This window comes from Lutra lutra, chromosome 1 (genome assembly GCF_902655055.1).
Source record: "Lutra lutra chromosome 1, mLutLut1.2, whole genome shotgun sequence".
NCBI classification, from domain to species: domain Eukaryota; kingdom Metazoa; phylum Chordata; class Mammalia; order Carnivora; family Mustelidae; genus Lutra; species Lutra lutra.
The window spans coordinates 115,532,098-115,559,650 of NC_062278.1; the positions used below are offsets into that span (position 1 = coordinate 115,532,098).

The 27,553-nt window shown below is 36.8% G+C and overlaps 1 protein-coding gene across 4 annotated transcripts in view; it reads right to left on the reverse strand.

Moving 5' to 3' along the window:
* The window catches only part of FGF12 (fibroblast growth factor 12), a 592,462-nt gene that overhangs the window by 185,173 nt on the left and 379,736 nt on the right, over positions 1-27,553 (reverse strand). For all 4 annotated transcript variants that reach the window (XM_047733076.1, XM_047733066.1, XM_047733085.1 and 1 more), the window contains one exon: positions 7,601-7,704. In XM_047733076.1, the coding sequence (XP_047589032.1) occupies positions 7,601-7,704 (104 nt within the window). The remainder of the gene's footprint in view (positions 1-7,600; positions 7,705-27,553) is intronic.

A 27,553-nucleotide genomic window follows, 5' to 3' on the forward strand; every position in this document is an offset into this window, starting at 1 on the left:
TACTACATGATTTCACATATATGAGGTATCTAAACAGTTGAACTCAGAAACCAAAAGTAGAATGGTGTTTGCCAGAAGCTGAGGGGAGGGGAGAAAGGAGAATTGTTTATGGGTATAGAACTTCAGTTTTGCACAAGATGAAAAATTTCTAGAAATCTGTTGCACAACAATGTGCATATAGTTAACGCTACTGTAATGTAAAACTTAAAAATGGTTATGATGGTAAATTTTATGTGTTTTTTACTATAACTGAAAAAGAAAAAAGGCATGAGTTTAGACTATGTTGCACCCACTCTGCTCCAAACAGATGAATAAAATATAAAAATGTAAGTTCTAAATGACACAGCCAGGTTCAAAGCAAGCTAAGCATCCCTGTGGAATGGAAATGAAGGACTGAGTAGGCTGGGGTCACAAGCCCCACATCCTGACATTGGTAGTGTGCCCCAGAGCTCCACTCTGGTCAAGTCAATGGGAATAAATCCCTCTATGCAGGATGGGGACTGAAGCCAGCCTGCATGGTCACACCAGTGGCTAGGATAGTCTTCCTGCTCCAACTGTAAAAGGGCAAAAATAAAAATGCTGATACTACTTTGACAAGACCTAGTGAGAGACACCACCTCCCAATGAGAGGAACTAGCCCCCCTCCCTAACCCCAGTGTCACCCCAGGATCAGAGCCCTGAAAGGACTCTAACATCTTATGCTAAACTAGGGCCACTGGAGACTGGATAGCAACAACAGCAACAACAACAAACTAGAAAGTGGGGGCACACCTCTGAGAAAGAAGACCATGAGGTGGGGCAGGGGAGGGGACAAAAATGTTCCTACAGACCAAAAATCCAAACACATGGAGAGCAAATTTTAAATTCTAAGGTGATTTCAACCTAATTGTAAAAATGATTGCCAAAAAAATCAATGATTAAAACATGAATTCATTACCAAAGAAATTAAACTTATAGAGAAGTTTGACAAAGTATTATAACAATGCTCGGAGAGATAAATGCGTTAATAACCTCCTATAAAAAGAGCCGGATAGTAAAAACAGGAAGAAATCAATCAAGATCAGGTGGATATTACTCAGAAACCATTTGGGATTCAAAAATGAAAACCATAGTGATTGAAATCACAAAATAGCTGGCATTAATTCTAAGGTAGATGAATTTGAGTTTCTATCATAAGTCATTTGAGAATTATCAGCTTCAAGATAGAGAAATAAAATGTATATGGTTAAGAGTTAAAATTTCCCAGAACTGAAGAAATGTTAATCTTTGGATTAAAAGTACATTCTGAATTCTAACAAGATAAATTAAGACAGATTCACAACAAGATATATAGCTGGATGTGTAAAACATGAAACATAAAAAGGAAATTTTTTTTTACATATAGTTACCTACAAAGGAAAAATATTCAACTGACAGCAAACTTCTCACAGTCAACAACAGATGTCAGAAACCAATGGAATATAATTTTCAAAGTGCTGGGGAAAGTACAGGTCTCCTGGAATTGTAAAATTATCTGAACTATAATTAAAGAGTGAAAGTGAAAAGAAGGCATTTTCATGGACACCAAGACAAAATGAATTCACCACCTACAAACCCTCACACCCAAAACAAAGACTTCTTTCAGAAGAAAAATAAATTTCAGAGGGGCCAAACTGGATATGCACACAAAACCAAAAACTATATGCATAGAAATTATTTTAAAGATTGGTGAATTTAGGGGCACCTGGGTGGCTCAGTCACTAAGTGTCTGCCTTCAGCTGGGGTGGTGATCCCAACATCCTGGGATCTAGCCCCCATGTTGGGCTCCCTACTCAGCACGGAGGCTGCGCCTTTCCCTCTCCAGCTCCCCTGTGCTTGTGTTCCCTCTCTCGCTATCTCTCCCTGTCGTAAAATCTTAAAAAAATAAAATAAAATAAAGATTGGTGAATTTAACTATTAGCTATAGAAGAATAACAAATCATGCATATTATTTTCTTCTAAAGTGTCATTAATCAAATTGGCAAGAAGTATGGTGGTGTTTACTCAGCAAGGCAGCATCCTAAGGTCAACCAGCTTTGGGGAAGGAGGACATGAACACAAAATAAAATATTTAGCAGACTATATACTTACATATGCATGTTAGAAAAATAAGGGTAAATCACTAAAGATGTAGAATTATAACCTACATTTACAGACTAGCATAAGAATAAAAATAGAATAGAAAAAAAAATGTCAAACCAAGGAATAAAAAAAGAACATGGAAGCAAAAAAAAATACAAACTACAATGGTAAAAACAAATTCAGATGCATCAGCAATCTCATTAAATGCACATGAATTAAACTCCACTATTAAAACACAGATTTTTCAGAATGGATCTTAAAATTTTAGCTCTATGCTACCCAGCAGTCACTTCATCTTTCCTACTCTTTCCTGTCTCCTGGTGAGGGGGAGAAATCAGATGTCATGAGGTAATTCATTCCTACTTTAAAAATGAATACAAACCAGGTGAATGACACTAGATAAATGATACCATTTGGACTCTAAGTAGCTTCTTTAAGACCCCAAGCCACATGCCAACCCCCATTGGCCTATACTGGCTACGGCCTCCACTGGTATGCCTAACCACACTGTCTAACATGAAGTAGGAAACTGCTTTTTAAAAGAAAAATTCAAGCCTTAATATACACCAAAAACACCTCAATAATGCCTATGTTAACAGCTGCTTTTACTCACCACAGGGCCCCTGGCTGCACTGGTGCTCTCCTGCTGAGGCATGCCACACAGTACTGCAGGAGTGATGGAACCTTGATGCTCTCTCCTCTTTCAGGTTTGCGTCCCCTAGTATCAGCCTTCTCTAGACTTATAACAAACTTTTCAGACTTATGGCCATAGTTTAAAATCATTTAAAATTTAACAGAATAGAGATTCCAGAAATGGACCCTCAACTCTATGGTCAACTAATCTTTGACAAATCAGGAAAAAAAAATCAAATGGAAAAAAGACAAGTCTCTTCAATAAGTACTGGGAAAATTAGACAACTACATACATAAGAATGAAAATGGACCGTTCTCTCACACCATACACAAGATAAACTCAAAATGCATGAAAGACCTCAATGTGAGACGGAATCCATCAAAATCCTAGAGGAGGACATATTCAAAATCCTAGAGGAGGACATAGGCATTACTCTTTGACATCTGCTACAGCAACTTCTTTCAAGACATGTCTCCAAAGGCAAAAGAAACAAAAGCAAAATGAACTTTTGGGACTTCATCAAGATAAAAAGCTTTTCTACAGCAAAAGAAACAGTCAACCAAACTAAGAAGCAATCCATGGAATGGGAGAAGATATTTGCAAATGACATTACAGATAAAGGGCTAGTATCCAAGACCTATAAAGAACTTATCAAACTCAACACTGAAAAAACAAATAATCCAGTCAAGAAATGGGCAAAAGACACAAACAGACACTTCTCCAAGGAAGACATACAAATGGCTAACAGATACATAAAAAAATGTTCAACATCACTAGCCATCAGGGAACAATTCAAAACCACAATGAGATACCACCTTACACTAGTTAGAAGGGCAAAGATTAGCAAGACAGGAAACAACAACTTGTTGGCAAGGACGTGGATAAAGGGGAACCCTCTTACACTGTTGGTAGGAATGTTAACTTGTGCAGTCACTATGGAAAACAGTATGGGGGTTCCTCTAGATGTTAAAAATAGAGCTTCCCAACATGGACGGGACTGGAAGAGATTATGCTGAGTGAAATAAGTCAAGCAGAGAGAGTCAATTATCATATGGTTTCACTTATTTGTGGAGCATAACAAATAGCATGGAGGACAAGGGGAGATGGAGAGGAGAAGGGAGTTGAGGGAAATTGGAAGGGGAGGTGAACCATGAGAGACTATGGACTCTGAAAAACGATCTGAGAATTTTGAAGGGGTGGGGGGTGGGAGGTTGGGGGCACCAGGTGGTGGGTATTGTAGAGGGCACGGATTGCATGGAGCACTGGGTGTGGTGCAAAAATAATGAATACTGTTATGCTGAAAAAAATTTAAAAATTAAAAAAAAAAAAAATAGAGCTTCCCTATACCCTGCAATTGCACTACTGGGTATTTACCCCAAAGATACAGATGTAGTGAAAAGAAGGGGCACCTGTACCCCAATGTTCATAACAATAGCCAAACTGTGGAAGGAGCCAAGATGCCCTTTAACAGATGAATGGATAAAGAGGGTGTGGTACATATATATACAATGGAATATTACTCAGCCATCAGAAAAGATGAATACCCACTATCTGCATTGATAGGGATGGAACTAGAGGGGATTATGCTAAGTGAAATAAGTCAAGCAGAGAAAGACAACCATCATATGGTTTCACTCATATGTAGAACATAAGGAATAGCACAGAGGGCCATAAGGGAAGGGATGGAAAACTGAAGGGGGAGAAACCAGAGAGGGAGATGAACCATGAGAGACTATGGACTCTGGGAAACAAACTGAGGGTTTTGGACTGGGGAGGGGAATAGGGTAGCTGGGTGATGGGTATACGAGTATTAAGGAGGGTATGTGTTGTAATGAGTACTGGGGGTTATATGCAACTAATTAATCACTGAACACTACATCAAAAACTAATGATGCACTATGCAGTAGTTAACTAAACATAAACAACATTTAAAAATCAAATTAATCAATTAATTAAATTAAACACCAGCACTTCCTCCAATTAGTTCTATCCAGAAAGAGGGTGATTTTGAAAGTAAGAGTCCTGATGTCTAAGTCAGCCATGCCATACTTACAATCAAAGGAAAATTGTTCCCAGTCACCTCTGCCATAAGCAGGGAAAGATTATAATTCTTGGTATAAGGCAAGCTGATTTAGAGAAAGGGAAAACTGAATATCTGGGGACCCCAAACAGGTAACTCATCTGGTAATTATTGTCATTCTAAGACATTAACTCCTTCACAAAAAAGCACCCACAGTAAAATTATCTAGTCAAGAATTTCTTAAAACCCCTCCTATGGGCTCAAGCCTCCTGTGTTTTAAGCCTAGTTCTGAGCAAGAATCATAAAAAATATGCATCTCTGAACATGCTTCAGAGTAGGAAGTTCACCTATCTCATACTGAATACTCTGGCTCCTCTCAGGAACTTTGAGATTGCACCCAATAAGGGTGCCCCCTCTCCAGCCCTCCCCACCCCCCAACACACACACACCTATACAATTGTTCTCTGCCTACAATACTGTTGTCAGACTTTCTGTGTTTTTCTTTTTCCCAAACCTTTGGAAATGAACTCTGGTCCAGAGGGCTGAACTCATTGTTTTTGTATAATTGCTAGTTTTAGCTCTTTACTTGATGACTGATTAAATCCTTAAGTCAGTATTATCCTAAGATCATCCCCATATTTTAGTTTGTATTACAGTCAAAACTTTTTTTTTTTTTTAAGATGGGATTGGGAGGGAGACAAACCATAAGAGACACTTAATCTCACAAAACAAACTGAGGGTTGCGGGGTTGGGGGCGGACAGAGAGGGTGGCTGGGTTATGGACACTGGGGAGAGTATGTGCTATGTTGAGTGCTGTGAAGTGTGTAAACCTGGCGAGTCACAAACCTGTACCCCTGGGGCTAATAATACATTATATATTAATAAAAAATAAAATAAAATAAAAACTTTTTTAAAGATTTTTTTTTTAATTTATCTATTTATTCGAAAGAAAGTGAGAGAGAGAGACTGAGTGAACATGGGGAGGAGGAGGGGCAGAGGGAGAAGCAGACTCCCTGCTGAGCAGGAAGCCCGGATATGGGATGTGAGGCTTGATCTCACAACTCTGAGATCATGACCTGAGCGGAAGGCAGACATTTAACCAACTGAGTCACCCAGGTGCCCCAAAACTTTTTTTTTGAAGCTGAACTAATTGGAATTATTCAAAACAACAATTTCTTTTTTTTGCTTATTTAAATTCTTACTTTAAAATATAGACTCACAAGAAGTGGACATTAAGAACTGTAAGAATTATGGCACATTAAGAATGAAAGCTCAAAATCGAAATAAGTCAATCAGAGAAGACAATTATCATATGATCTCTCTGATAGGAAGAATTTGAGAGGCAGGATTGGGGGTTGTGAGGGGTATGGGGGGAAAATGAAACAAGATGGGATCAGGAGAGAGACAAACCATAAGAGACTCTTAATCTCACAAAACAAACTGAGGGCTGCTGCGGTGGGGGGGGTAGGGATAGGGTGGCTGGGTTATGGACACTAGGGAGGGTATGTACTATGATGAGTGCTGTGAAATGTGTAAGCCTGACGATTCACAGACCTGTACCCCTGGGGCATATAATACATTATATGTTAATTTTAAAAATTAAAAAAAAAAAGAATGAGAGCTCATTTTTGTTTTAATCAAAAATGTATTTATCTGTATTATATTGAATAGAATGATTAAAAACAATGAGCATGTACACATCTAATATATGAATGCAAATGCATATCTGAATATGAGGAATAAAACAGTAACTTAAAAATCCTAATATGAACAACAGATGTATCACTAAAAAGCAAGCAGAGTATAGTAGAGATTCATTTAGCTAAATATGAAGAGTTTAATAAAAGCTATTTAATATTGAATTTAGAATCTCATAGGCATAAGTGAACTTCCTGAATAACTATGATATTTACTGAAATCATAGAAAGTAAGAGTGGAAATCTTCAGCCATGATTTTCAAGGATATCTCTTCATGAACTACAAATAGGCAAATTCCCTTCTGAGAAAACAGAAATTATATAAATACATGAGATTCAGTGGAGCCACACTCTCCCAATGCATAAATTACTATACCTTGACAGGCATCAGACAAGAGTTAACTATTTTAAAATATCAGTGCTCATGATGCAGCCACTGCTGCTATCTAATTTTGTCAGTTTAGGGTTGAGGAGAGATATTAAACAAAATGGTATCCAACACGCTCTGTTATAGGTCCAGAAGTTAAGTCAAAGAGGGGAGGTAACTTGCCCAAAGAGAAACAGTAACTGAAATGTAAATAAAACTCAAATATCCAGCCCCTAACTCAGAGCTCATTCCATAAATTCACCTTGTCTTTGAAGTGACCGGTTATGACAGGAATCTGTTGTATTAGTGCTGAACAGATTTATTAAATACAAAACAGAAACACAACCTATTCTGAGAAATTTTTCTCCCCAACAAGACAGAGAAGACTCCCAGACAAACTGAAGAATTTAACTTCTTAAACCATGCTCTATGCTTAAAGGAGAAGTAACAGGAGAAAAGAAAAATGTCTTACCCCTTGAATTAAACAGAAAGGTAAAATTCAAAAGATTGACATACCCTCTAGAAGTAGAAACCAGACGAAAAGAATTTATATTGTATAGCAAGTAACTAACTCTTTCTCAGGAGGGATGATCCTTCACATCGTAAATTGTAAAAATCTTAATAAACTCCTGACATGTTGGGTCAGAAAATCAAGAATGACTTCAGCTTCTACTTTTCTTCCCTAAAATAATCGTTACTTCACTAGCTCTCAATGCCAGGTTATGTGTGCACACAAGCACACGCACACACACACATACATGCATGCTTTACAAAGTACTTACTGAGCTGTAGAGATAGCCTTCACCATTCATGGCCACATAGAGGCTGGCCTTCACCCCTTGGATAGCCACCACACGCAGGCCCACAGGAATTAGATTGAAGAGGGCTGGAGAGGAAAAAAGAAGACAGAGGAAAAATCAGTGACCTTTTGAATAAATCATCCTGCTTCTTAAGATGACTCTTTTGAGAATGAAAAACAATGCATTAAAATTAGTAGGGAGAGAGAGGGAGACTGAGATGAAAACTGGCTTCTTGTCTCTGCATCACCTTTAATCACCCATGTGACCCCAGGTAAATCACATAAACTCATCTGTAGCAAACGGGTTACATTCCATTATAAGGTCTCAATGGGCACTACAGTTTTATTTCTCAAAACTAGCACATACCCAAATAGTGTAATATGATTTTTTCAAACAAGCGAATAATTTGAACCAAAACATTTTCAACAGTAGAAAATGTAACTGCAGACATAAGTAATTAGAAAATATGATCTTTATAACTTATCCCACGGTGTCTTGCTTTCAGATTTTTCTCTGTAGTCCTAAGCATTGTCTTGAATACAGAAGATATAAAAATCACTGGTTCATTCTTAGCTACATTGGTGGAATGAGAGCTTTTCTTTTTATAGTTCAATTCCTTTACATGTAAAAGTAGATATATAAAAAGATGGATCAGTAATTGATAGCTTAAGCTCTAATGAACATATGTTATACCTCAGAATATGTATACATACAAACACATATACACACATATGTATATAGATGTGCATAAAACCACTAAAACCATTAATAATTAACCTGTTAAATTTAACTCAATAAGATGAAATGGAAACCTGCTTGTAGTCTTTAAGTATTTGGGTTGTCCAACACTGAAAATATTCAACAGTCTACATGTCTACTTGGAGAAGGTACTCAAGCACCAGAAAGAGAAACAAGAAGATAATCTATTTTTTTTCCAATGATGTATTTTTTTTATGAATTCTATCTCCCTAGCACTACTTCAGTTGCTACTGTTGCAATTATAAAATGAGCATAAGCATAAAACATTGCCCCTTCCATGAAAGAATTCATATTACATGAGGGAAGAAAGTAATCCTTTAGGCTCTACAGAAGACAGCACAGCTATGGACGAAATACCTCACAGCCGCATGCATAAGAGCATATAACTGCATATGGTTTAGTTGGAAGTCTTTATCCCTCTTTTTTGCTGATACAATGTCCATCAGTTCTGGTCATCTTCTTAGTTTTGAGTGTAAAATGTATGAAAATCCACCCAAGTGCTACCTGGAATGCTTGTTTATTTTTGGCTTCTCTCAACTTGGGATGGGTAAGCTAAACAACACACACACACACACACACACACACACACACACACACAGTATTTGGCTTTCAGTCAAATGTTCATCCGATAGCTGTAAAGAATCAAGCCTGTGACCACAGGTTTACTACAGCAGATTTTAATTCCTAGATGTGCTTGACACTGGACTAGTCTCTTTGCCTCTTTGAACCTGTTTCCTCATTTGTCATGAAAGTTGAGAGTAGATCTTAGGAGATGCTCAAGAATTATTGGCTCAATTTGAATCTGAACTGGTTTTGTTGTTCCTATTTTCTTACCACTGTCCTTGTGCTACTGAAATAACTTAAGAAGTACAAGACCTTAAAGTCTAGTTGGGGAGAGAAATCTAAGACATATGGAATAATCTGATACAGTGTATAATTTATTTCTATAATTAAATATAATATATGCATTCTATATATATTCTCTGTGTTACAGAAGTTCAGGAAAATGGAAGATCTGTGTGGCCTGAAATATTCAGGAAATGTCTCCCATGGAAGATGGGACCCAGGTTGACACTTAAAGAAAGGGCAGAATTTGGGTAAGCCACACACAGAAACACATTTTGGTGGGACAGGACTTTAGGTGGTTCTGGAGGATAATGGATGTGTACAGAAAGAGACTGGTAATTGCATTTGATTCATACTAGGGAGAAATGAGAATGAACACTATGCAGATAAAGTAGGGATAAATATCTGAATGTCTGTCACTCTAATCTTAGAGATCTAAACTTTGCCAAATGGAAAACAAGATGTGTGACGCATAAAAATTCAAGCAGCAACAGATTACAAAAAAAAAAAAAAAAAAAAGTGAGATTTGCAGATGACATAGTTTCTAAACTCACCACTCAGAAGCTACCTGGCTGGGAGCCATTCATTTAACCTCTGCTTTAATTTTCCTATCTGTAAAATGAACATAATAATCCTCACTGCATCGTGTTTACAGAAGAACCAAATGCACTACCATATGCTTGAAAGTGTTTCATAAACAGAAGGGTGTTCTCTGGATGTTAGAGCTCTTTGTCATTAATCTATTATTCTTTTGCTTCTCAAATAAGGTTACCATAAGGTATGATCTAACAAGTGACATTGTCTCACTAATACCTATTACATTTATATTCAGAAGATTGCTTAAGACTTTTAAAAAAAATACCATATTTTTGTGCAACACTTAATTTTCAAAGTGCTGATCAATTCCTCATTGTATTTGACCCTCAACCACCAACACCACATAACATTTAAGACAGAATGATTATCCTAATTTTTAGAAGGACAAACAGATTCAGAGAGGTAATTCAAATGAAACTGCACCTGAATAAAGGTTTCTGGCTCTCTCATGTGGTTATTTGCCTAAAATATTGTGTGTCCTCCTTCTTCCTTTTTAAGTTTAATTTCCCCTGATACCCATTCTTGTCTTTTCACAAAATCGGAATACTTAGCTACATTTCTCTACATATCACACAGCTGGCTGTGGTTATGGACTCAGTAATGGCCAATGAGAGTTGTTAGAAAAGTCTCTGTACATTTGAAGAGTCTTTCCTTAAAGATAGCTTCTAGGTTTCCTTTACCCTCTTCTCATCCCTCTGCCTTTTTGCTGTATGGACTGGCATGAGGGGCAGGGGGATGGAGGCTGGATAGTCTGAGACCATAAAAACAAGGGCTACCCCCAAGGGAGTAGTGGCAGGTGAGCTGGAAGGAGTTGGGTCTCTGAGGATGTTGTGGGCAATGGCACCAGGCCAGCCTTCAATTACCTAGGTCTGGTTTTTATGTGAGAAAAATAAGGCCTTGTTATTTTAGTCTGTATAATGCAGAGCCAACCTTAATCCCCACTGATAGAGACTGATAAAGAAAGCAGAGCTAATATGCAAGGTACCGACTAAATGTAAGGTGCTTTTACGTGGTAAATAAATGCAACTACTAGAAAGTATCAAGTTCAATGACAATTCTTATGAGAAAGTACAATGAAATCCAAAATTGTGCAAATCGTCTTTCCAACCTAATTTCCCAGGACAAATGCTAAGAACACTGGTCCATTTAGCTGAAACAGTCATAACAAGGCAACTCCAAAGCTGTTCATACCTGAGGAGAGTGTGAAAATTACTAAAGCCAGGCAGGGACAAAGGCAAGAAGCTGTGAAAGTCATACATGAACCAGAAAATGATAATGGCTTTTAGATGGTATGCTTTGGGAGACTTAGCAAGTCCACTAAAAAAAATAATAATAAAATCAGTAAACATTTTGGAATGAAACTTTTTCATGGTAAAAGTTAAAAACTACTCTCTCTGCATCTGCCTCCTAAGATCATTAAAAGTGGCAAATGATGTACCCTTATCTATTATTTATCCTCATTATAGCACACGGGTTCTAGCTCACAGAAGTCCTTTGCTGTGCACAAGAATTCCTCCCATGTCTCCAGTCTTCCCCTCCACCCTCAAAGCCTCAGGCCTTACTCATAGTAATAAGTGGGCCACTCCGTTATTCAAGCCCCTTACATCTCATCATGCCATTTCCCTGCTTACAACCTCTAGGCACTACACAAAGTCTCCACCCTGACCCTCAGCACCCTTTGCAATCTGGCTTCAAATAGCATTTGGAAGCTGATCATCTGCTACTCACTCCAGTCACCATAAGCAGCTTTATAGAATGTTCCCATTTCCTAACTTCCCCTTGATCTTTAATGAGGCTAAAGTTTCTTTTCTTTTGTTCTCTCTTTTTGAAAAAGCTGTCTCCACTATTCCACTATTCAACCACACCATGAGTCTTACCCAAACCCTTATGAGATGGCTTTTCCTTTTCCATCATTGTGTAATTCATCGGTATATCTCTATAATAGCATTTGGGACATGGTATTATAGTCATTTATTTACACATCTATCTCCATCCGTAAAATGAAAACTTCTGAGGGTATCTCTGTAATTTCTACCCCAGTTATATGTACATATCTTACATTTAATAAATGTTATAAATATTACTGATCATAAGAGTCATGAAAAGACACATTACCAGAATCTGTGGTTTTCTTATTGGAATAAAGTACTTTTTTTTAAGACAAAAAGAAGTTAAAGACTTAAAACATCTCAGTTTGATAGTAGAAGTTATATATACATATTTCTGCTATATGATACTATTCTTTCTAATATATTTATTTACTGCTTCTAGTAATTTAATCACCCTCTTCCTACTTTTAACCTCATATTTTTGCTTACCACATCCTTTCTCTCTGACTGGAATGCTCTTCTCCCCATATCTTCAGACTGAAATCACTGTCATGCTTGAAATGACACTCCAAATACCAAGGGCTTTCTCTCACTCCTAAACTGTCCTTGTCCTGAATCTAGACTAGACTATTTTCACAATTTATAATTTTCTTCATTTAAAAAAAAATGTTTCTGTACTAACCACAACTAGATTGTAAGCTCTCCAAGCAAATAATCACATCTAAACTACACTTGTATAAAATGGAGAAAAGGAGAGAGTAGAAGAGGAAGAAAAAAAAAAAGGACAGAGAGACAGAAACAGAAAGGGAAAGCTTAAGGAAATAAACAGAGTCGTATATATTCTATTTACATTCAGGATCATAGTAAACATTTGCTGAAGACTACCATTATATGCCAAAGAGAGTCCAAGCATCAAATCTGATATTTGGGTATTTTTCTGAATCTTGTCCTTTCCAAAAGGAATATCTCATTCTAAACCTTTATGTAAATCTAACTCTTATATTTTGAAAAGTAAAATAATGGAGTTGGTATTCTTGGGATCCATACAAAATTCAATCACCAAACCACACAGAAAAAATGGTATAAAGAGGGCAATGAGGGGATAGGATACTTTCTTCAGCAAATGGTGCTAGAAAACCTGGATACTGACATCCAAAAGAATGAAATTAGACCCCTATTTTATACTATACACAAAAATAACCCAAAATAGATTAAAAATCCAAACATAAAACCTGAAACTATAAAACTCCTAGGAGAAAACAGAGGGGAAAAATTTGTTGACATTGGTCTTGGCAGTGATTTCTGGCATATAACACTGGAAGTGTAGGCAACAAAAGCAAAACAAGACAAGTGGGACTATAGCAAACTTAAAAACTTCTGCAAAACAAAAGAAACAATCAACTGAATTAAAAGGTAACCTGCAAAATGGGGAAAAAAGATTTGTAAACTGTATAACTGGTAAGGTGTTAATATCTTTAATACATAACTAACTTCTACAACTCAAGAGCAAAACCCCAAATAACCCACTTAGAAAATGGGTAAAAGACTTGAACAGACACATCTCCAAAGACAATACACAAATGTTAAAATGTTTTTTAACATCATTAATCACGAGGGAATGCAAATTAAAACCACGATGAGATAGCACCTCAAACCTGCTCAAATGGCCATAAATAAATAAATAAATGAATGAATAAATATTGTTGACAAGGATGTGGGGAAATTGGGAACTCTGTGCACTACTGATGGGAATGTATAGTGGTGCAACCAATATAGAAAATAGTATGGAGGTTCCTCAAAATTTAAATACAGAGCCACCATATGATCTAGCAATCCCACCCCTTGGATATATGGAAAAAGTTGAAATCAGGATCTCAAGAACATACATGCCCTCCTATGTTCACTGCAGCATTATTAACAATAGTCAAGATATGCAAATAATTTAAGTGTCCATGGATGGATAAGTAAAGAAAGACAATGTGACACATATATATAATGGAATATTATTCATCACTTTAAAAAAAGAAAATCTTGTCATATGCAATAACATGGATGAATCAGGAGAACATTGTGCTAAGTGAAATAAGTTAGTCCTAGAATTACTACACTGCATTATTCCATTTACATGATGTATCTAAAATAATTTTAAACTCATGAGAGCAGAGAGTAGAATGGTGGTTGCCAAGAGCTAGAGGGATGGGCAAATGGGTAGCTGTTATTCAAAGGATGTAAAGTTTCAGTTATACAAGATGTGTAAATTCTAGTGATCTTCTATACAACATGGTGCCTACAGTTAACAACACTAAATTGTGCACTTAAAAAAATGTCAAGTCAGTAGACCTCTAGTTAAGTGTTTCACGGGAAAAAAAAAAAAGGAAAAGCAAAGGGGCACAAAGAAAATTTTGGAATTGATGGGTATATTTATTATGTTGATTATAGGGATGGTTTCATGAGTGTATGCATATAGCAAAACACAATAAATTGTATACATCAAATATGTACAAGTTTTTTTTTTCTTTTGTATGTCAAATATACCTCAAGAGAGCAATGTGTTTTTTTTTTAACTAATGAAAGAAAATTATTTTTAAAAAAATCTGGTAGATGAATTGCATTGATACACTCAGTTCTCTACTTCTCCTTCTATTTATATGCTTCACCATATAAACATGCAACGTTCTAGAAGGATATTCTGCTTTATCCCTTGACATGCGACTCAACCATGTGACTTGCTCTGGCCAACAGGATGTTGCCAAATGCAAGCTGAGTCTGAAAGAGAGCTCATTTATTCCCACTTGTTCATTTTTCCTCTGCCACTGCATTAAGAAGAATGTGCATAGACTAACCCACTGGTGCCAGGAAAAGGATGTAAGACACTTAGAGCATGATAAAGTGGCTTCAGTAATCCAGCCAAGGCAAATCTAGATTAAGAGACAGATAGCTGGCCCCCAGATACATAATCAAGACAAGATCAACAGAGCTACCTGGCCGACCACCCCAGTCACATGAGACACTGTTATTGCATGCAGTGGAGACTATGGGATCACTGGGTACACAGCATTATTGTAATAATGTATAAATCACTAGCAATTTATTTACTGGGGAAAGTACGTGATGGATTTGAAATGTCCTGATAACACACAACCAAAAATTCTCATATTTGTTAACAAGCCTCAACATGTACATGATATTACCAATCATGAACTATGAAGCTAAAATAAACTTTTTAAAATAAAAATAAAATTATAAAGGATAATTTTTGATTAACTGTATTAAAGGAAAGACAATTGTTTTTTCAGGAAATAATTACAAGATTGTTTCCATATGAAAAGATGTTCAAAGATTATACATACAAATAATGGAAAACAAATGTATAGACTAGCATCCATCAAGTAATTAAAATATTTTATTTCCCTAGATTTTATCATTTTTGTAATAGCTTTCAGCTTTTTAAAATTCAACCTTTTGTGTTTTATTTTCCCATCTTACTTACTTTTGTACCTAATTTTCATTTCATCATGCTATATTTGTTTTTTATGAGGGAAATTGTGTAAGTTTCAGGACCAACAAAATTTCAGTCAGTCTCAGGTTGAAATTTAAGTGGCAGGAGAGAATGAAAGAAAAGTAACACATGAGGTAGGAAAAACAAAAAAGATTATATTCATGGAATGCCTGCTTTTTTTCAGGCATCATGGAAAGCATTCGGACACGTAAAATGTCACTTTTAAAATAAGTATCTCACTACTTGGCTTTATTTCAGGGTATAAAAATTCCTAACTTCTTTTTTGGGTACCAAGTGAACAAAGAAGGGAATGAAAATTGTCATCCTAAAATTGAGGGAATGATTCCATAGCCTTAGCCATTTGAACTTTCATATGTTATCTTATAAGTATTTCTATAATGTCTCTGATTTTAAAAATTGGTATTCTTTCCATAAATATCTATTGAGCAATTAGTATATGCCACATGTCATGCTTAGAATGGGGAAATAGTGATGTAGACAACAGATGTAGTCCATGGGGGATAAACCTTCATCTGTAATCCTTCCTGTGGTTCCTACTATTCTGTGGGCAACTCAAAGGCTCTGGAAACTGTTAGTATTATCCTCATTGCCTAGCATATGGCATCCACATCTCACAAGCCGCTATTCAATATTTGCCAAATAAATAAATGAATTAGCAGCGGTTTCTCTTTAAGCTTGCTTATGCGTAGATTTCTTGGTCATATTTCTAGCCTGCAAGAAAATTAATCAGGCAAGAAATTAAGCATGCAAGAAAAAACTGACAATATTTACCATATGTAGAATATATTTAAATATGGAATCTAAAGGGAAAGCCAGAAAATTTACATGACACGAAGTTTGAGAGGATGAAAGCCTAGAATACATGAGGCTGGTGTGTGTGTGAATGGTGAAGCAGATTTTAGAAGGAAAGATGAAGAAAGGAAGAGTTTGAGGAAATCTGCTACAGTCAAGATATTAGACCTCTCATGAAATTATACTGGACCTGAAAAGTGTACCTTGTAAAAATGCTGTGTTCTTATCCAACTTAATTTCTATCTGACTGTTACCCACACAAATAATTCCTGTGACAAAAAAGGTAGCAATCTATCCAAAACACATCAGAAAACATGTACAGTGACAACCAGTGAAGGCTCAAAGGAGGATAAGAAGAGGAAGAGAGGAAAAGAAAGAGAAAGGAGGGAGAAAAAAAGCTTATTATGAATTCTTCTTTAACAATAGGTAAATCTAGTATCTTCCCAAGCAAGTTGTAAAGATGGGACTCCTTATTGCTTCTAATAGTGAACAGGTATAAAAGACCATAGCCATGTTTTCAAATTCTGGGTTGAACCTGCCAGAATGGGCAATGGAAAACATGCATCTTGTGACCCACTAAAAATCCAAGTTAAATTTATAGTGGAAGATACTGAGAGAGAATAGAGATATTTGTTTATAAAATGTGTACGCTCAATATCCCACTGTCTTGAAAATTACCATTTCCTGCACATCAAAATGTTCTCAATAAAGATACTTCATGAGAGTGTGATTAATTTCATATCCTACAAAAATCTGAACCTAAAATTTAGTTGGTATAAGGTTATTTTTCCATATAATCCTATAGTCTCCTATAATGACATTTGTAATTATAGTATTTATGGTAATATTTGTAAGTCATTCAGCTGGTTTTCATTAGTCATAAAAATACTATTTGTGGACTTTATTTATCATTTACTAAGGTCAGTTCTTCCCCCTCTTCACTTTCAATAGGAAAATTATCTATAGAGTAGTCAACAAACTAGGAGATAGATAGTCTGGGCTCTTAACTCCTCCAACACCAAAGTGGTCATATAAATTATGATACAATGGAATATCCATTCAGGAAAGTTAACTGCTGCCTCATCCTAATTCCACAGCATTACACAACACTTACCACTGCTTTTTCATATTTATATGTTTGCCTAAATCTCCCAGAAAACAAATTTTTCAAGAATGTGACATACCCTTTTTTCATCCAAGGTACATTGCACAGTAGAAGCCTAAATAATTGTGGTCATTGAATTTAACTCTCTAAAATAGCTTTCCTTACAGAATTTAAGGGAAAGATATGATAGTCCCTACTTCAGCTTTTAAGGAAACAAGGCTAAGATGAGGACTGAATTTGGAGAATATAGCTCTCACTCATGAGCCATAGTTCTAACATTTAACAGCTTTGTGACCTTGGTGACTGGGAGTAATGTAACCACGTTGAGCCTTCGTGTCCACTCTGAATGCTTCACTGACTTGTTACGAAGCTCAGTTAAGATACCATTATTTAAATATTTGTTAAACCATAAAAGTGAGGTACAAAATACCACTACTGATATGGCTAGAGCTTTCTCAGTGGGGGCGGGGCGTGAGGAATACTTGGGTCATCATCTCATTAAGTTTCTTAAGATGTTATGGCAGGAAAAAAAAGCAACATACTCCATCTTATATATTTAAGATTCAGTGAGCAAAAACAACTATGGATTTAAAATAAAACAATGAAAACAACGTAAAAATCAACATACTGTAGGCCACAGTGATTCAGTGCTTTTAGTATGATGCTTTATTTTATAAACAATTGGTCAAATAACCCAACTATCTGATTTATTTTCTCCACTGAATTCACTGACTTATGGAATTGATGAGTGGTTTGGCGCTTAGAGACTGAAAATTTTTCTTCTAAACATTGGCCAATAGCAAACATTGTAAATTTTCAACATACTGAAAATGAGCAACATGATGATCCCTGTCTTAGACAAATGCTAGTAGAAATGTTGCCTTGACTCTGGCAGAAGTCCTGCCTCTGGCTTTTAAACCTGATATTATCATCGAACCTTTCCTGTATTACTTCATAGATGTTCAAAAACTTGCATAATTAATAAGTCAATTCAATGTGATTCTCTTTTTTTTTTCCTAAGGATGGAAAAATGAAGCATGTCACTATTGATAATGAAAGCAAATGCCTGTCATCACTCATTCTCTGCAGGTAATTTTTCTTACACATCAGACTTGTCTTATGGTCCCCATGAAGAACTCTGAACAACACAGGTGTCATTCCAGATCAAAGGGCAGAAACATCCTCCAAGAAATCTGTCATGTTTCAAAGGATTTAGATTTACATCTTCCACAAATCTTCCATCAAACACTACGTTGCCAAAATTGATACAGTGCCCCGTCAAGTTTATTCATTAATTCATCACATATATTCCAGACACTGTGTTTAGGCACTTGTAATACATTGATGTAAAAGACAGACTTAGTACCTGCAATCATAGTGCTTTAAGTCTATAAAATAGGAAAAAAATAACTCCATGTGTGAACTCCGCAACCGCCATTACAGATGAGGGCACTGAATCTCAAAGATGTGGTTTTCCCAAGGTCACAAAGTCAGCCAAGAAAGGACCAGGATGTAAACCTAGGTTCTGGTGGCTGGAAAGCTATAAAATATTGTTGCTCTTAAGAGATAAAAGAGAATTTCTAGTAACTATAATCTAAGTAGTTGTAAAGAAAGTAAGAAAAAAAATGGAACTATAACAAATATATTTGGAAGACTTAAATGGAATTTGTCAGCCAAGCAGAAATTCCCCGCTCAGAAAGTACAAAACCTTTAGTTCCTCTTAGTTAAAATTACAGGCACACAACAAAAGCTAACTTGCTTGAGATGGTTTCAATATGCACAACCAAAGTTTTGCACTTCATTATCATTAATTACCAAAACAAGAAAGCACTTTTGAAAATTTATGCACACAACACTGATGAGCAATTGTATTTAAATAGTGGGAAGTCAGTGAAAAAGCCACAAGGAAACATTGACAGTTCCACTCAAGTTATACTGACATTGACACTCAAATGTTATATTTATTGATCATGATTAATACACACACACATACATATACACACACATATATATACATAGACACTATATAATATTTATTAGTAAAATATGTAAATAAAATTATATTTCTGCTTCATTCCAAAAATATTAAGTAGATCTATAGAAATAAATGTGGTACTTTTTTTTGTTATTTTTTTTTAAGATTTTATTTATTTATTTGACAGACAGAGATCACAAGTAGGCAGAGAGGCAGGCAGAGAGAGAGGAGGAAGCAGGCTCCCTGCTGAGCAGAGAGCCTGATGCGGGCTCAACCCCAGGACCCTGGGATCATGACCCGAGCTGAAGGCAGAGGCTTAACCCACTGAGCCACCCAGGCACCCCTGTGGTAAGTTTTTTTTTCTTTGTTTGTTTTTTTAAGAAATGGAGGAGGGAAAAAGAATTTGAAAAATAAGAGGATCAGTATTCTCTACCTTAAAATCTATTTCAGCTCACTTCTCCTCTTGTCCCTATGTACAAAATTCTTCCAAAATACATTTCACCCATCATTCAATTGCAGTTGCTCAGTAACATTCATTGGTTCCCTATATCCTAAAATATAAAGTATAGACCTCTCTACGTATCAGTTAAGCACTCTGAAATATTGTCCTGTGATAGCTCCATGTAATTTCTTTACTAGACCCACTGGCGAGTTAATTTGTCCCCAACATGGAAGGAGCTTTCTCCACTTGGTAATTCTGTGCCTCTTTATGTGAAATGCAGTTCTCCTGATCTTACCTTATATATTTTGTTTCTATTCTTCAAGGTTCAGTTTAAAGTCCACTTTCTCTGAGCACCATGGCTTTTGGGGATCTCTTCCATCTCTGAAATCTAGTGATTTTTTTTCTAATCACTTGGCAATACCAGTACTACCTGGCATTATTAACTTTTATTTTACATAAAGGTTCAACCTCAACTTCATCTACTATTCTAGGAGGAGCTAGAAAGCAGGAATTGTATGGGAATCATCTCTATAATTTAGTAACTAAAACATACTTCTGCCTCACTATATCTTGGTGTTAATGAAAACGAAGCACGCATATGGCAGGCATGTGTGGAACTCCAATCATTTCGTCGTAGCTGCCCAAAAGTAGGTCTTAAAAAGACATTTGAGGCTAGGCCACAATGTTGTAAAACCTTAGTGATGTCTAAACAAAACAAAACAAAAGCAAAAGCAAAAGAATTTAGTGATGTCTGCTGTGGACCCAGGAGGGGCCCTTTACTTGTCGTCTCCAGCTTTTTTTTTTTTTTTAACAATACAATATCAAAGAACATTCCATAAAAGGACAGCAATGATTTTCAGTGTACTTTAAAATAATAGGGGGGGGCGCCTGGGTGGCTCAGTGGGTTAAAGCCTCTGCCTTCGGCTCAGGTCATGATCTCAGGGTCCTGGGATCAAGCCCCACGTCGGGCTCTCTGCTCAGCGGGAAGCCTGTTTCCTCCTCTCTCTCTCTGCCTGCCTCTCTGCCTACTTGTGATTTCTCTCTCTCTGTCAAATAAAATAAAATCTTTAAAAAAAAAATAATAGGGGCGCCTGGGTGGCTCAGTGGGTTAAAGTCTCTGCCTTCACTCAGGTCATGATCTCAGGGTCCTGGGATGGAGCCCTGGCATCAGGCTCTCTGCTCAGCAAGGAGCCTGCTTCCCCCTCTCTCTCTGCCTACCTCTCTGCCTACTTGTGATCTCTCTCTGTCAAATAAATAAATAAAATCTTTAAGAAAAAAATAAAATAAATTAATATTTTATTGCATAACACTGTCTCAAAGTTTTTGCTGCATATTACAACCTTCTGGGAGTTTTGTTTGTTTTTAAATTCTGATACCTTGGCCACACCCACACCAACTAAATAAAAATCTCCAAGATGGAATCTAGGCATCAATATTTTTTAAATTCCTTTAATTTTTTTAATTTAATTTTTTTTTTAATAATTCAATGGGCAGCATTGCTAAAAAGCCCTATTCAATAGGTCTGGGGGTAGTTCTAACCAGCAACCAGATGACGCTGTTGCTTATGGAACCTTACCAGTTGGTAGACTAAAGCTTGTTTTGGGCAGTATCAGCATCTCCTGCAGCTTATAGGAATGGTAGGATCTCTGGTTCCATCCAAGACCTACTAAAACACAATTTGCATTTTCACAAGATTCCCAAATGATTACTATGCACTTAAGGTTCAAGAAGCACTGTTCTAGAGTAGTGGTTCTCAAAGTGTGGTCTCATGAACTTTTAGAAATACCAACATTTCAGCCCTTCTTCCAGACCTACTAAATCAGAAATTCTGGAGTAAGGGCCCCACAACCAGTAGTTTAACAAGACCTCCAGGTGATGCCCACTACAGTAGAAGAAGCAACATTCTAGAAGTCACTGTTTTTATACGAGACTGCACTTCAGAATCCTCTCTGGTATTTTAAAATACTGATGCATTGGTTCTATCCTCAGAGATTCTGATTTTATTGATCTGGGCATCAGATTTTTTAATGTCACCCTGGTGATTCTAATGTTCAAAAATTTGGGAGCCATTGTTCCAGAAGACTTTGACATCAGGGGGAAATAGACGATCCTCCCTTGCATCTTGATAGGACTTGTCCTGCTGAGATCATCAACAGACTCAAAGGACTAAGAGGAGACCATGTGTAACTGTATTCATTCCTACCCACTTTGAGGGTAGTGTATTGGGGTTGACTCTTACCAGATGCAACTTCAATCATATTCCCTTAAAGATGAGAAGGCTGGGCCGAGGGCCCAGGAGAATGTTTAAACTGCATCTGAGGCACCAAGAAGGCCTATTAACAATTCTCCATGGCTCTGCTCAGTCCTACACTTTCCCAGAAATTATTCTTGTTCACATTTTAAGCAGCATAAATTTCTCCTCTTCAGACTTTCCAAAGCAGTCTCTTCCATGAGGGTAAGTTTGATATTATATACTTTAAGTCTTTACATATAATTCCCATTTTACAGATGAGAAACTATGGTTTGAAAGTGCTAAGCAAATTGACCAAATGTATACAGCTGGTAAATGGAGAAATGCCTGTTAATTTCCGTAACTATCTGTCTCTGAAATTGTATGGGATATTCACAACACCACACTGCTTCCTCGAGGATCATAAATGATCCCTGCTACATACTAAAGTAACAATAAAATGATGTTTTCTGCCAATATCTAAGTAAGAGGAAGCAAAAAGAAGTTCCCTTTAGGATATTTTTAAAAATTCAATTAAAATACTATGGAGTGGGCTTAGTAATGCTGAACAGACATATTTTGACATGGGAATGTGCTCCACACTCTGTCTCAGTGTCAGGAAAAGCAGATGTACTAAGTGCAACCTCACTAGATCTTGGCGGGATGCCTGCTCAGTACCACTCTATCTAGGCTACTGAATAATACATGGAAATATATACACACACACAAACACACACATCCTACACACCTCCAATTTCCCAAGTCAGATACACGAAACAGGACACCAGATTAAGAATGTTAAAATTATTGTATAATCGTTTGCTATTTCTAAAAAATACTATTACTAAAACATATCTTACTTTATAATGTAAATGCATCAAATATATTGAAGAAAAATCCTCTCAAGTTCAGTGTTTATACTGTCTTAAAGTAAACCACCATAATATTTTACAAGTAAATCACAGTTCCTTCTTAATACTTTTAAAAAGTGTTGTGTGAAAATGTAGTGGTATGATTTAAGGAAATGTTTCTTATGCACTGGGAAATATTAGCCAGGAAAGGGAAATTCAGTGGAGAGTGGGGAAAGGCACTAACTCTGGAACTAAATTCACTGTGTACAAATCCTGGGTCTACCATTATTTAAATTCCATGTGTGACCATGGGCTAATTATTTAAATCCCCTATGCCTTGGTTTACTCATCTTCAAAGTGGGCATGACTATAGTACCTGTTTTATGGAACTGTTATGATACTTAAATGAGTAAGATTTATATATAAAACTACTCAGTGAACATTAGTTATTATTATATGATAACAGCAAACTCACATTTTTTTCTAAATCCCTCAGGGAAAATATATAATTCTTCTTTTATAGTTCATTGTAGTATGCCCTGGAAAATATCCATCTGCATGAGAATGAAGTTATGATTTATTCCTTAATAAACTCGTGGCTATAAACTGGATACCTAATCAAACCAGAGACATATAAGAAATCCCCCTGCCACTAATTACCATCTCTATTAAGTTTGAGAATGTAGGTAACCCTGTTTAATTTCTGAAGCAATAATTTGTATTGAAGAATGAGCATAGGAGGAAGATATAATGGAACTGAATTTTCCTTACTCTCTCTTAACCAAATCAGCTTCACATCTCAGAGCCTCAGAAGCAGGTAATTTCAGGGAGAATTTAACAATCTCTAATTTATCACAACTTTAAAACCCTTTTCTACTACTTCAAGGAACCCACCTGCCTTTTTTTCTTACTTTTTAAGCACCTCAGTGTATGGTTTCTGTTCCCTGCAAAATAAGCTTAAATTTAGCTCCTAGTCCTGGTTGAATAATGAAAGCCATGGCTCCCTCTCTCCTGGGTAAATGTACCATTTACATAGTTTCAGAAAATGATGCCTCTGTAATTATCACTGTGAATATATATTCATATAACGCTTTGAAGATACACGTAAAACTGTGCTAGAGTGTCTTCTTTTATTATTATTGCTATAGAGTTCACTTTTCCAGACTAAGCATACTCAATTTTCTTCCTATTTTCATAATGGAAAATGACTTCCTTATCCATCCTTTGAAGTCTCTTAAATTGTCTGTCATCCTAAAAACAAAATGCAAACGTGATCCAATTTGCATTAATCCTTCAAGCTGGGTGTTATTCAACAAAGTCATATTCATTTTTTTTTTTTTTGAATTTTTCTGTTTATCACGCATAATTTATTTTATTTTTTATTTTTTTAATTTTTTTATTTTTTTTCAGCATAACAGTATTCATTATTTTTGCACCACACCCAGTGCTCCATGCAATCCGTGCCCTCTACAATACCCACCACCTGGTGCCCCCAACCTCCCACCCCCCACCCCTTCAAAATTCTCAGATCGTTTTTCAGAGTCCATAGTCTCTCATGGTTCACCTCCCCTTCCAATTTCCCTCAACTCCCTTCTCCTCTCCATCTCCCCTTGTCCTCCATGCTATTTGTTATGCTCCACAAATAAGTGAAACCATATGATAATTGACTCTCTCTGCTTGACTTATTTCACTCAGCATAATCTCTTCCAGTCCCGTCCATGTTGCTACAAAACTTGTGGATTCATCCTTTCTTTCTTTTTTTTTTTTTTTTTTTTTTTTTTTTTTACAGCTTTATAAACATATATTTTTATCCCCAGGGGTACAGGTCTGCGAATCGCCAGGTTTACACACTTCACAACACTCACCATAGCACATACCCTCCCCGATATCCATAACCCCACCCCCTCTCCCAACCCCCTCCCCCCATCAACCCTCAGTTTGTTTTGGGAGATTAAGAGTCACTTATGGTTTGTCTCCCTCCCAATCCCATCTTGTTTCATTTACTCTTCTCCTACCCCCTCGACCCCCCATGTTGCATCTCCTCTCCCTCATATCAGGGAGATCATATGATAGTTGTCTTTCTCCGATTGACTTATTTCGCTAAGCATGATACCCTCTAGTTCCATCCACGTCGTCGCAAATGGCAAGATTTCATTTCTTTTGATGGCTGCATAGTATTCCATTGTGTATATATACCACATCTTCTTTATCCATTCGTCTGTAGATGGACATCTAGGTTCTTTCCATAGTTTGGCTATTGTAGACATTGCTGCTATAAACATTCGGGTGCACGTGCCCCTTCGGATCACTATGTTTGTATCTTTAGGGTAAATACCCAGCAGTGCAATTGCAGGGTCATAGGGTAGTTCTATTTTCAACATTTTGAGGAACCTCCATGCTGTTTTCCAGAGTGGTTGCACCAGCTTGCATTCCCACCAACAGTGTAGGAGGGTTCCCCTTTCTCCGCATCCTCGCCAGCATCTGTCATTTCCTGACTTGTTAATTTTAGCCATTCTGACTGGTGTGAGGTGATATCTCATGGTGGTTTTGATTTGTATTTCCCTGATGCCGAGTGATATGGAGCACTTTTTCATGTGTCTGTTGGCCATCTGGATGTCTTCTTTGCAGAAATGTCTGTTCATGTCCTCTGCCCATTTCTTGATTGGATTATTTGTTCTTTGGGTGTTGAGTTTGCTAAGTTCTTTATAGATTTTGGACACTAGCCCTTTATCTGATATGTCATTTGCAAATATCTTCTCCCATTCTGTCAGTTGTCTTTTGGTTTTGTTCACTGTTTCCTTTGCTGTGCAAAAGCTTTTGATCTTGATAAAATCCCAAAAGTTCATTTTTGCCCTTGCTTCCCTTGCCTTTGGTGATGTTCCTAGGAAGATGTTGCTGCGGCTGACGTCGAAGAGGTTGCTGCCTGTGTTCTCCTCGAGGATTTTGATGGATTCCTTTCTCACGTTGAGATCCTTCATCCATTTTGAGTCTATTTTCGTGTGTGGTGTAAGGAAATGATCCAATTTCATTTTTCTGCATGTGGCTGTCCAATTTTCCCAACACCATTTATTGAAGAGGCTGTCTTTGTTCCATTGGACATTCTTTCCTGCTTTGTCGAAGATGAGTTGACCATAGAGTTGAGGGTCCATTTCTGGGCTCTCTATTCTGTTCCATTGATCTATGTGTCTGTTTTTGTGCCAGTACCATGCTGTCTTGATGATGACAGCTTTGTAATAGAGCTTGAAGTCCGGAATTGTGATGCCACCAACTTTGGCTTTCTTTTTCAATATTCCTTTGGCTATTCGAGGTCTTTTCTGGTTCCATATAAATTTTAGGATTATTTGTTCCATTTCTTTGAAAAAAATGGATGGTGCTTTGATAGGAATTGCATTAAATGTGTAGATTGCTTTAGGTAGCATAGACATTTTCACAATATTTATTCTTCCAATCCAGGAGCATGGAACATTTTTCCATTTCTTTGTGTCTTCCTCAATTTCTTTCATGAGTACTTTATAGTTTTCTGAGTATAGATTCTTAGTCTCTTTGGTTAGGTTTATTCCTAGGTATCTTATAGTTTTGGGTGCAATTGTAAATGGGATGGACTCCTTAATTTCTCTTTCTTCGATCTTGTTGTTGGTGTAGAGAAATGCAACTGATTTCTGTGCATTGATTTTATATCCTGACACTTTACTGAATTCCTGTACAAGTTCAAGCAGTTTTGGAGTGGAGTCTTTTGGGTTTTCCACATAGAGTATCATATCATCTGCGAAGAGTGATAGTTTGACTTCTTCTTTGCCGATTTGGATGCCTTTAATTTCCTTTTGTTGTCTGATTGCTGAGGCTAGGACTTCTAGTACTATGTTGAATAGCAGTGGTGATAACGGACATCCCTGCCGTGTTCCTGACCTTAGCGGAAAAGCTTTCAGTTTTTCTCCATTGAGAATGATATTTGCGGTGGGTTTTTCATAGATGGCTTTGATAATATTGAGGTATGTGCCGTCTATCCCTACACTTTGAAGAGTTTTGATGAGGAAGGGATGCTGTACTTTGTCAAATGCTTTTTCAGCATCTATGGAGAGTATCATATGGTTCTTGTTCTTTCTTTTATTAATGTGTTGTATCACATTGATTGATTTGCGGATGTTGAACCAGCCTTGCAGCCCTGGAATAAATCCCACTTGGTCGTGGTGAATAATCCTTTTAACGTACTGTTGAATCCTATTGGCTAGTATTTTGGCGAGAATTTTTGCATCTGTGTTCATCAAGGATATTGGTCTGTAGTTCTCTTTTTTGTTGGGATCCTTGTCTGGTTTTGGGATCAAGGTGATGCTGGCCTCATAAAATGAGTTTGGAAGTTTTCCTTCTATTGCTATTTTTTGGAACAGTTTCAGGAGAATAGGAATTAGTTCTTCTTTAAATGTTTGGTAGAATTCCCCCGGGAAGCCGTCTGGCCCTGGGCTTTTGTTTGTTTGGAGATTTTTGATGACTGTTTCAATCTCCTTACTGGTTATGGGTCTGTTCAGGCTTTCTATTTCTTCCTGGTTCAGTTGTGGTAGTTTATATGTCTCTAGGAATGCATCCATTTCTTCCAGATTGTCCAATTTGTTGGCGTAGAGTTGCTCATAGTATGTTCTTATAATTGTCTGTATTTCTTTGGTGTTCGTTGTGATCTCTCCTCTTTCATTCATGATTTTATTTATTTGGGTCCTCTCTCTTTTCTTTTTGATAAGTCTGGCCAGGGGTTTATCAATCTTATTAATTCTTTCAAAGAACCAGCTCCTAGTTTCGTTGATTTGTTCTATTGTTTTTTTGGTTTCTATTTCATTGATTTTTGCTCTGATCTTTATGATTTCTCTTCTCCTGCTGGGTTTAGGGTTTCTTTCTTGTTCTTTCTCCAGCTCCTTTAGGTGTAGGGTTAGGTTGTGTACCTGAGACCTTTCTTGTTTCTTGAGAAAGGCTTGTACCGCTATATATTTTCCTCTCAGGACT